The 12,227-nt window shown below is 40.9% G+C and overlaps 1 protein-coding gene across 3 annotated transcripts in view; it reads left to right on the top strand.

Annotated features, from left to right (window-relative positions):
- The window catches only part of LOC308372477 (uncharacterized protein), a 14,887-nt gene extending 3,850 nt beyond the window's left edge, over window positions 1-11,037 (top strand). The window contains exons 3-5 of one of the 3 annotated variants that reach the window (XM_080847631.1): window positions 187-459; window positions 662-777; window positions 5,599-5,841. In XM_080847631.1, coding sequence (XP_080703757.1) covers window positions 187-459; window positions 662-777 — 389 coding nt within the window. In that variant the 3' untranslated portion in view covers window positions 5,599-5,841. Of the gene's footprint in view, window positions 1-186; window positions 460-661; window positions 778-5,598; window positions 5,842-9,635 lie in introns of those variants that run through there. The other 2 variants (XR_013968822.1, XM_080847630.1) reach the window with 2 other exon arrangements.
- The last annotated feature ends 1,190 nt before the right edge of the window (window positions 11,038-12,227 follow it).

Below are 12,227 nucleotides of genomic sequence, written 5' to 3'. Positions count from 1 at the left end.
TTTCAGTAACTCCTCAGAGAGATGACTGAACGCACGTTGTTAAGGCTGCCACTGGGATGGTCTGGAAGCTTTCTGTATGTGTAATTCACCAGCAGTACAACTATACTGTAGGTCTTTGTTTGCACATGTTCACTATATTGTCCTTGCATTGAATGATAGTTTGAATGGATTTATTTTGCAAAACAGAAGTGAAGTCCAGAATGTCAGGATCTACTGAACCATCGCAACTGCTCATGTCAGTCAAGGAGGAGATAAAAGATGAAGGTTTTGATGATTTCCTACCAGAGAATCTGTCTGCAATTCAGAAAGTGGAAGAAAAGCCTGGACTGGAACATGACTGTAAGACAAGAAAATCACCATCCTTGACCTGCAAGGAAGAAAATGATCGAGCAATGGAAATAGAAGAGGAAGAAGAATTGGATTTAAGAGAATATGGTCATGATGACTCCTCTCCTGCAAGTAAGTTGCTGAATAGTTTGTATAGTTAAAATATTCATTACAATTCATAACAATGTGTTATTTAGATTTACCTGAATTGAAGCAAATGGCTTTTGTAGGACACTATCTTCAGTGGTTACATTTGAAAGAGTGAAAGTGTCTGCTATTATTTTGTCTCCATGTCTCTAAGTCATATGTCTCTGTTACATGAACATTTAATCAGGCAATTTAATGAGGAGAAAAACAAAGAGAGACGTTACAAACGCCCCCAGCATCAACTGGACATCAGGGAGAAACAACATGAATGCTTCCAGTGTGGAAAGACCTTTAATCAAATAAGTAATCTCAAAAGACACCAGATGATCCACACTGGGGAAAAGCCACATCAGTGTACTACATGTGGCAAGAGTTTCAGGAGTAGCTCAGATCTCACCATCCATCAGATGACACATACTGGAGAAAAGCCACATCTGTGTTTTCAGTGTGGACATAATGTAATCTCAATAGACACCAGAGGATCCACACTGGGGAAAAGCCGTATCAGTGTTCTCATTGTGAAAAGGCCTTTACTGAAATGGGTAAACTAAAAATCCACCAGAGGATCCACACCAGAGAAAAGCCATATCAGTGTACTACATGTGGGAAGACTTTCAGGAACAGCAAAGAACTAACCAGCCACCAGATTACACATACTGGAGAAAAGTCATATCAGTGTTCTCAGTGTGGAAAAGCCTTTTGTCAAGTTTCTGATCTCAAGAAACACCAGAGGATCCATACTGGGGAAAAGCCATATCAGTGTTCAATATGTGGGAAGAGTTTCAAGAGGAGCACACACACCTTTACTCCCATCAGATCACCCATAGATGAGAATTTCTCTATGACATCAGGGGAAGGGGGGGGGGGGGGGGGGGGCATAATTAAACTGTAAAAACCTCAAGGTGCATTAAACATACAAAAAGTAAACTCTCATCAGTAAAGTTCATGTGAAAGGACCATAGCAAGTCATCCACCATGTACTGGGGGGGGGGGGGGGGGGGGGTTGTAGAAATACTCTGTGCCATTGGTAACGCCATTTAACCATAGTTCAATATCACACAACGAGAAAAAAGGATTGTTGTTGTGGAAAATCTTCCAATCAAACCTCTCTTTTTGAGAAACATTAGAGGTGGGAGAAAAACCTTGCAAATGGTTAATATTACAAAACACAACCTTCCAAAAGGGTTGTGTTGGAAATGGAGACACGACGAAATTACTGGGTTTATAACTTTCACACTGTTTTCCTCTGTGAGGAGTATGATCACAAATATGTGATTAGAATGTTGCCTACTGAAAGTAATGTAATGGACTCGAGGAACTGTTATGAATGGCAGTTAATGTACATTCTTGAATTGAAAGATATAATTCCTGAATGAATTGCATACAACTTGCTCCTTAAAGGGTTAATCTTTCCTGGTAAGCTTATGCACTGCCACAGTATACATACTGAGGGAAAATAAATGCTCACGGTGTGGAAGCCTGATCGCTCCTCAGCCACAATATCACACCAGGAGTTCATACCGGAGCAAAGGCTTTCATGTTTTCAGTCTGTGGGAACAGGTTTTCTTAAGCTCTAGCCACGAGAGCTATCTCTAGACACAGACACAGACAGTTAAAGCCATCAGTACAATGCACCCATGATTAGGGTTGGGTATCGAGAACCGGTACCAATACGGCACCGGTTCCATACAACCGGTACCTACCCGGACCGAAATGCAACGCATATTTCGGTGCTTCCTTTCGGTGCCTGAGCCGATTTAATTTTATTATTTAATTTTTTTTTTAAATTAAAATTAATAATTTAACAAAAGTAGGGATAGCTAACGAGATGTAACGTTAGTGGTGTAGATCTTTCTGAGTATGATCTGTATACTTTTTTGGGTTGCTAAGAGATTTCGTGGGGCACATATAAAACTGCTCCATCTCCCAATGTAGACTCTTGCCTGTGTCGCTCACGCTCATTGGTGATAAGGTAGCATTCCATATGGGACTAGTGGAAACGGGATTTGTGTTGAGTTGCCATGGTAATGGGCTGACTTGTGAGTGGTTTTGGTTTCAAGATAAGTGTGGTTGTTCTAAGCAGAAGTTGGATACGCTTTATTAAACGGAGAGCTACCGTCTCATCCAAAGATATTCCTTCTCAGTGTGAGTTCTTACGAGAGCACTAACTTGGACGCTACAATAACATTGCAACAGTCTAATGACGGCGAAGAGCAGGCAGCCTTGCACAGAGCAAGCACAAACAGAGCTAACCATCAATATAACGGAGAAAATGCCGAAAGGTAAACGATTAAAAGTGTGGCTGTATTTCGCACAAAAAGATTCAAACAAGGCGAAGTGCAGCATATGCAACAACAAAATTGTGTGTTAAGGGGGAGAGAAGTCAAGAGGCAAAGGCAGATCAAAAATCACAGATTGAAGACTAAACGGAAATGCCAGCAGCCCTAAACCTAAACTCTTAAAGGGGCAGTACACATTCACGAATCCAGTGGGTTTAAATAAATGCAAACAAAATAATATTTTTTTTTACTCTGAAGGCAAATATGCTCACATTTCTGCAAAAGAATTACTGAAGTGTCGGTTCTGGCACCGTTTAGGCACCGGTATCGTTTTAAAAGTATCGGCTCAGTACCGGTATCGGAAAAAAACCAAACGATACCCATCCCTACCCATGATTACACAAAATGTGGATTCTGATAAGAACTCATGGCTGAGTGGAGGTCTATCCATGAATCATTTATGATCCGGCTACTAATGGGAACGTATGGAATGTAGACACCCATTCTTGCATGTGAGGTCTGTGGTACTCTGTTACTTGCATGGTAAAATTGTAATGTCTGCTAGTAAGTTGGTGCGTGTGTTTGAAGTGGGATTTCTGCCAAAAATAAACACTAAGTGAATTGTATTTAGAATTGTTACATTTGAAACAGAAAAATGAACTGTTCTTAAGACGTGTGGTCCTTGCTCTAAAGGATCTGTACCGTCTCTGTGAGGGCAGGCGAGTAAACAGGTGGTGGCCTGGGTGAGAGGGGTCTTTTAAGATGTTATTGGCCCTGCTAAGGTAGCGGGAGTCGGCAATGGATTCCGGGGAGGACAGTGAGCAGCCAGTGACCTCAACATCGTATCAGAACCTGGTGTTCTGATAGGCTTCTTGGATTGCTAAAATCATGATAAAAGGATTAAAAGTCTTAAGTCATTAAACCCTTAAAACAGTTTAAAATAGAAAAAGTAAAAATAGTGCAAGTTACAGAGAAATAAATAGTGTCAGGTAAAATTATTTAAATGCTTTGGTAAAAAATATTGTTTTGCCTTTTAAAGATGTCTAGCGTGTTTTGGTTCTCTAATATTAACGGGTAATGTGTTCCATAATTTTGGGGCGTAGTTGACAAAGGCTGCATCACCAATCTTCTTATGACTGCTTCTGGTCATCTGTAACAGACCTGTATCTGATGATCGCAGTGTTTTAGCTGGTGTGTAGCTAGTAAGAGAGTTATTAATGTAGCTAGGTTCTTGTCCATTTAGAGCTTTGTATGTGAGGAAGAGGACCTTAAAGTAAATTCTAAAGGTAACAGGAAGCCAGTGTAAGTTAGCTAAGACAGGACTAATGTGTTCTGGCCTTTTAGTTTTGGTTAATAGTCTAGCTCCAGAGTTTTGAATGAGCTGGAGTCTTTCAGTTGTTTTCTTGGGACGCCCAGCAAAAAGTGAATTACAGTAGTCTAGCAGGCTGGATATGAAAGCATGAATAAGCTTCTCTGCATCATTTTGGTTTATGAATGGTCGTACCTTTGCTATGTTCCTGAGGTGAAAGCTGTTTTGGTCGCTTTGTTAATGTGGGAGTTGAAATTAAAATCTGAGTCCAGGATGACACAGAGACTTATCACTTAGGTTTAATCCACCATGTTAAACCTCCTATATTCTTGGTCAGGATCTCTCTTTTTAATTTGCGGCCGATTAGTGCCAAGAGCAGGCCATGGCTCATCAGATAGTGTCCGGTTGAGAGTGAGGTCTCTTTGGATTAGTGCCAAGAGCAGGCTATGGCTCATCAGATAGTGTCCGGTTGAGAGTGAGGTCTCTTTGGATTAATGCCAAGAGCAGGCTATGGCTCATCAGATAGTGTCCGGTTGAGAGTGAGGTCTCTTTGGATTAGTGCCAAGAGCAGGCCATGGCTCATCAGATAGTGTCCGGTTGAGAAGTTTGTCTGAGCAGCAATCCCGTCCAGAAATCGCTCACCATCATGGATCTGGTACAGGGCAGAAACCCGAGCTTCCAACTTCGTGATCTTCTTTTTTTTTTTTCAAGTTGAGAACCCTAACAGTCTGGAGAGTCTTTGAGTGTCATGGGGCTGAGTGGCTAAGCTAGCCTAGGTTAACTGAAGCTAAACTAGGCTACTCTCTGATAGGGTGTAGAAAATCATTTAAATTCCAGGGAGGCACTGTATGAGCCGAGGAATTAGCTTGAAAGTGGATAAAGTAGTTAGGCAGTATCTAAGTAGCATTAATGTAACATTTAATGTGAAAAAAGCAGGCGATAGCAGGAGCAGCAGTGAGGAGCTGCTTCCTGGAGGAGTGTCTTATCTATCTGTGTTAATATTAACTCTTCTACTTCCATCTATTAGAATTTTTTGAATTAAATTGACGAAAATATAACATCAGCTAGATAACTGATAGGATTTTAAAAATAATAATGCTATATTTGAAAATATTTCATGCCATTGGAACTCAGACATTTTTACTGTTTAAGGTTAAACCAAAGTTGATTTAAAAAACATAATTAAAACCCCCTAACTTTATCTTTTGCTTTACTCAATGAAATGTCAGACCTATTGAGAATAGAGAAACCATGGGAATACCTTAATGATGGGATATAATTTACAGTCTTTAACATTTAAGACATTTAAAATGCCCGCCATCCTTTTGTCTCCAGATCTCATGTGCCTGAATCTCTACTTACATTAACAGTGCATTCTCAGGCTGTTCACTTCTAGCCTAAGGGACTTCCAAGTGATATACAATTATAGCAAATAGCCTGTAAATCAAAAATACATTGTTTTCAGTGTTTTTGTGCTAAAGTTACAAATAGAGGAGAAAGAGGATATTATTTAAAAAATATTTTCTAATGTTATAGGAGACCTTCAAAGGATCCATTCAAGCAAAAGGACTATAGGGGAAAGAAGAAAGAAAGTCATCATACATCATAAATCGAACACAAGGAAGGAAATACATAAATGCTCCCAGTGTTTCAAAACCTTTGGTACACCTTCCGCTCTTGCTATTCATCAACGAACACACACAGGAGAAAAGCCCCATCAATGTTCTCAGTGTGGAAAGGCCTTTACTCAAATGTATCATCTCAAGACACACCAGAGGATCCATACTGGGGAAAAGCCCCATCAGTGCTCTCAGTGCGGAAAAACATTTAGTTGTATGTCTTATCTCAAGACACACCAGATGATCCATACTGGGGAAAAGCCATATCAGTGTTCTCAGTGTGGAAAGGCTTTTACTGAAATGGGTACTCTCAAGAAGCACCAGAGAATCCATACTGGGGAAAAGCCATATCAGTGTTCTCAGTGTGGAAAGGCTTTTACTGAAATGGGTACTCTCAAGAAACACCAGAGAATCCATACTGGGGAAAAGCCATATCAGTGTACTATATGTGGGAAGGATTTCAGGTTTAGCAAATCACTAACTGTCCACCAGCTGACACATACAGGAGAAAAGCCCCATCAATGTTCTCAGTGTGGAAAGACTTTTAGCCATACGTCTAATCTCAAGAGACATCAGAGGATCCACAATGGGGAAAAGCCATACGAGTGTATTACATGTGGGAAGACTTTCAGGTTTAGCAAATCACTAACTGTCCACCAGATGACACATGCAGGAGAAAAGCCACATCAGTGTACAATATGTGGGAAGGGTTTCAAGAGGAGCACACATCTTACCTCCCATCAGATTACCCATAGATGAGAAAAGCCTTATCTGTGTTGTCAGGTTAGGGGTGGGGAGGGGTGGGGGTGGGGGGGAGGGGGGGGCACCCTTATTAAAACTTTCAAACCTCAAATTACATTTAACATTCGAAAGTAAACTCCCATCAGTGCAGTTTATGTGAAATTACCCTAAGAAGTCATCCACCATGCTGGCTACTGATGCTTACGTATGAAATGTAGACACCCATTCTTGCATGTGAGATCTGTGTTACTCTGTTACTTGCATGGTAATATTGTAATGTCTGCTAGAAAGTCGGTGCCTGTGTTTGAAGTGGAATTTCTGCCAAAAATAAAGCTTTTGATTTAAGTGAATTGTATTTATAATTGTTACATTTGAAACAGAAAAAAAAACTGTTCTTAAGACGCGTGGTCCTTGCTCTAAAGGATCTGTACCGTCTCTGTGAGGGCAGGGGAGTAAACAGGTGGTGGTCTGGGTAAGAGGGGTCTTTTAAGATGTGATTGGCCCTGCTAAGGTAGCGGGAGTGGGCAATGGATTCCAGGGAGGGCAGTGAGCAGCTAGTTATTTTATTTTTTTGTGCTGTGTTGATGACCCTTTGGAAGGCTCTTTAGTCTGCTGCAGCGCAATAGGAGTACCAAGCCAAGATGCGGTAGATGAGTGCACTTTCGAAAGTGATGTGTAGAAGGCCACCATCAGTATACACTCCAGGTTGTTTTTCTTGAGTACTCTCAGGAAGTGTAGTCGCTACTGTGCTTTTTTTGCTGTCTCTGAGGTGTTTGCAGACCATGAGACGTCATCTGTTATGTAGGCTCCTAGGAACTTGAAGGTGTGGACCTTCTCCACGCAGTCCCCGTCCCCGTAGAGTGGGGCCGGATCTGCACTCTGCCTTCTGTAGTCCAGAATTAATTATTTTGTTTTTGTGGAGTTCAGATAGATAGATAGATGGATACTTTATTCATCCCGAGGGAAATTAAGGTCATCCAGTAGCTTAACTTACATACATACATGAATCACAATAAATACAAAAAACACAACAAATACAAAACAATAACAATACACATAGGGAGAACATTTACACAGGGGGTGGGGTGTTTACCAGCCTGTCAAGTCGCCCTGCATCCCTCTTCTTAATGCCACCTCCCCAGCACACCACAGCATAGAAAAGGACGCTGGCAACAACAGACTGGTAAAACATGCGCAGGAGTTTGTCGCAGACATTGAAGGACCTCAGCCTCCTCAGAAAGTAGAGTCGGCTCTGGCCCTTCTTGTAGATGGCATTTGTGTTAGCTGACCAGTCCAGTTTATTGTCCAGATGAACTCCTAAGTACTTGTAGGTGCTGACCACCTCCACACTGACACCCTCTATGGAGACTGGTAGCAGAGGAGGCTGAGACCTCCTAAAATCTACCACCATCTCCTTGGTCTTGGAGGTGTTCAGCAGCAGGTGGTTATGCCTACACCACTGCACAAAGTTGTCCACCAGGCTCCTGTACTCACCCTCCTGTCCATCCCTGATACACCCCACAACAGCAGAGTCATCTGTGTGTCCAGTTAGATTGCTGTCTGAGCACCACACTGTCAGTTTCTGTACTTCATCTCTGTACGCTCATTTGTCATCTTCTGATATGAGCCGGACCATGATGGTGTCATCAGCAAATTTAATGAGGGTGTTGGTGGGATGGGCTGGAGCACAGTCATGAGTGTACAAGGAGTACAGAAGTGTACTCAGCACACAGCCTTGTGGAGAGCCAGTGCTTAGCGTGATGGTTGAGGAGAGGTGGAGGCGGAGTTTTACAGTTTGTGGGCAGTTTGTGAGGAAGTCCTATATCCAAGTGCAGATGGAGGGGGAGAGGCCTAGAGCAGTTCATTTGCTGACTAGTTTGTCAGGGATGATTGTATTAAAAGCTGAGCTCAAATGTGAAACCGTGAAACCAGTTTCTCAAAGCACCTCATGATTACAGATGTAAGTGCTATAGGTCTATAGTCATTCAAGCTCTTGATGGCTGGTTTCTTAGGGACGGAATGATGATGGCTGATTTTAGGCAGGGTGGGATGGTGGCTAGAGTAAGAGAAAGGTTAAAGACCTTAGTGAAGACCCCAGCGAGTTGGTTGGCATAGGAATTGAGTACCTTACCAGATACTCCGTCAGGGCCAGAGAGTGTGGCTGCTGGGGGTTGGTGGAGTCAGTGCAATTGTGGCAGTGTTGACCTCAAAACGGGCAAAGAAATTACTAAATTCCTCTGCCAGTGAGGCATCAGCGTGGACAGTGCTGGTGTTGCTTTTCTTGTAGTTGGTGATGTTTTGAATTCCCTGCCACACTCTCCTTGAATTATTATTAGTGAGATGGTCTTCAATTTTTTTCCTTGTAAGCCTTCCTGGCATCTTTGATGCCACTCTTCAGGTTGGCTCTAGCAGTACTATACAGGGCCTTGTCACCTGACCTGAAGGTGTAGTTCTGCTCCTGGAGTAGGGTCTTGACCTTGCTTGTCATCCAGAGTTTCTGGTTAGGATACACCCGAATCGCTTTGACTGCTGTCACAGTGTCTCTACAATGATTGATGTAGGACAGTACAGTTCCTGTATATTCCTCCAGGTCCTGTTGTTCATTAGGCAGCTTCTAGCGTGTGCTAATATTAACTCATGTTACTATCTATGATTGCTAACTTGTGTCAATAAGAAGCTGCACAGGCACCCCAAGGGCTTCTACCTCTTTCTATTATAATTATATGAGTTAAATTGAGGTGAATGTAACATCAGTTGGATAACTGATCGAATTTTTTAAATAATAATAATATATTTAAAATTATTTCATGCCATCTGAACATTTTTAATGTTTAAGGTTGAACCAAAGTTTATTTAAATATCATAAATTAACCCCCCTGGCTTTATCATTTGCTTAACTTAATGAAATGTCAGACCTATTTGGAATAGAGATGCCATGGGAATACCTAAATGATGGGACATAATTTGAAGTCTTTAACATTTAAGACATTTAAAATGCCCGCCATCCTTTGTCTCCAGATCTCTAATTAATATGCCTGAATCTCTGCTTACATTAACAGTGCATTCTAAGGGTGTTCTTCTAGCCTAAGGGACTTCCAAGTGATACTTTTATAGCAAATAGCCAGTCAATCATAGTTTTCAGTGTTCTTGTGCTAATGTTACAAATAGAGGAGTAAGAGGATATTATTTAAAAAATATTTTCTAATTTTATAGGAGACCTTCAAAGGATCCATTCAAGCAAAAGGATTATGGGGGGAAGAAGAAAGAAAGTCATCATACATCAGCAATCGAACAAAAGGAAGAAAAGACATGAATGCTCCCAGTGTTCCAAAACCTTTGAAACACCTTCCTCTCTTGCAATTCATCAACGCACACACACAGGAGAAAAGCCCTATCAATGTTTTCAGTGTGGAAAGGCCTTTAATCAAACGGGTGATCTCAAGACACACCAGAGGATCCACACTGGGGAAAAGCCATATCATTGTTCTCAGTGTGGAAAGACCTTTAGACTAAAGGGTGATCTCAAGAAACACCTGATGACACATACTGGAGAAAAGCCACATCAGTGTACTTTATGTGGGAAGGGTTTCAAAACTAGCAATGAACTTAGATTCCATAAAATGACACATACTGGAGAAAAGCCACATCAGTGTTCTCAGTGTGGAAAGTCTTTTAGTCAGATGTGTAATCTCAAGACACACCAGATGATCCATACTGGGGAAAAGCCATATCATTGTCCTCAATGTGGAAAGACCTTTACTCAAATGTCTAATCTCAAGAAACACCAGAGGATTCACACAGGGGAAAAGCCTTAGAAAAACTCTATGCAAATGTTACTGCATTTCACCCTGATATTCCACCTTTAATTGTTTACTGTGCTTTTAATTGCACAAAAGCTACACCTGGATGTTAAACTGCAATTTATTTCTGCTTCTTTTGGCTTCCTAATGGTGGTATAAGTGCATGCATGTTTTGTCCCAATCACTGCCATTGCTTCAAGTCCCATTCGTTTGATGTCATGTGTGTGATGGACTGACGATAATGCTGAAGTTAGTGTGAGATTAGAAATGAGTTTTACGTTAACAACATCCCTGGATCTATTTATATTATACTTTTATTAAACCCAATACAAATATTCATGCATCATGCATTTCAATAACATTTTACTATTGCTGCAATGAGCAAGCAGTAAACATAATATTACTATTATTGTTGTTGTCTTGTGTTCCTGAGTAGGTTGCATAGATTGTCTGAAAAACACCTCCGAAATTACACAAATGCTTTTATTAGAAATTAATGAAATGTATTAAACACAAATAAGACACTTATACACCCAGCTCCTGACTAGGGTTATGACAACATTCTCAATAAGGACCCAGCTCCTGACTCGGGTCATGACAGCATTCTCAAGAAGGACCAGCTCCTGACTCGGGTCATGACAACATTCTCAAGAGGGACCCAACTCCTGACTCGGGTCTCCGTTGAAAATCAACCTGCATTGACACCTGCTCTGCAGGTCTGGGCATTGTATGTAGCTGGTTTGATAACTTGTGAATACCTTTTTGATATGGTCTCCCATGTAGGCTTGATTAGTAACCTGGTGCAGACTGAAGAAGAGGGTTTATATAGCTGGGTAACTTCAGTAGTCACTAAGAACCCATGGCTTAATGCAGGCATTTACATAAATCACTGATGATCAAGCTACCGATGGGTGTGTATGAAATGTAAGCTCCCATTAATATTTGTATATTGTCTTTATGGAGTCTTTACCTGCATGTTTATATTATTTCTTATTGTTTATGGAAAGGCCTTAAGCCAAATGTGCCATCTCAAAAAGTACTTGGCTCAACCTGCACTTAAGCAGCAACAGGCCTGCACTTCTTTTTTTATTCTTTCTATGTCGTTTTATAAGCAGTATTTATTGTTACACCAGGTTTTTAATGCTCTTAGCTTGATTGTTCTCTCCCTTGTACGTCGCTTTGGACAAAAGCGTCTGCTAAATGACTAAATGTAAATATAAATGTAAAATAAATTATAATTTGAGGTTTTTTCCCCCCAAATATGTATATGTGGGATGGGGGGATGTGTGTATGTGCAATATATAATCGACAAGCAGCAGTTAGCGCTTGTACAAAAAAAAAAAAAATGTTTGTACAGCATCCGAAATGGATGACCTTAACAGCACCTCATATGAAGATTATCTACAGCTCAAAGATGTGCTGAGTGTCAGAGATGGGGATAAAAGAAAGAGGACATGGGGGAGGGTGCATAGCATTGTCATTGAAAAGGGTAGACACAGAAAAACATGACTACCTCGAGAAAACAGTCTCTGTACTCACTGTATTAATGGGGTAGTTGATGAAGAGTTTCTTTTCCTGACAGAATGTAATGAGGACAGAGGACATTTGCTCTGGGTTTACAAAAATATAAAGAGAATAAATATAATCATTCTTTGGTCATTTTGTTCACATGAATATGGTTTATTCCTGTTTTAATCTTAAAGTAAGAATTAAAGATAAATCAAAGCAAACATCTTGAAAGACCACTTGAGAGCAATGACAGTACTGTAAACAGAAATGTCAAACAGTTACTGCAGCTGTGTAAAAACCTGGGTCTGTTCATTCCTGATGGTGGAAGGACAAGGTGACCCTCTGGGTAGATTCACCTGCTGCTCACTTCTCTGCAGTAGTGTAGTAACTCAAGCAGTCACAGATACAAGTCATATCATGTCTAAAAAAGACCAACAACCCAGAAACATCATCTGAAACAAAATAACAAACACCTCTCCTCACTCTCCCCAAACTC

Source organism: Sprattus sprattus, assembly GCF_963457725.1.
Source record: "Sprattus sprattus genome assembly, chromosome: 1".
NCBI lineage: Eukaryota > Metazoa > Chordata > Actinopteri > Clupeiformes > Clupeidae > Sprattus > Sprattus sprattus.
The sequence above is the reverse complement of the archived record's forward strand: the minus strand, read 5'-3'. Positions and strand labels throughout refer to the sequence as shown.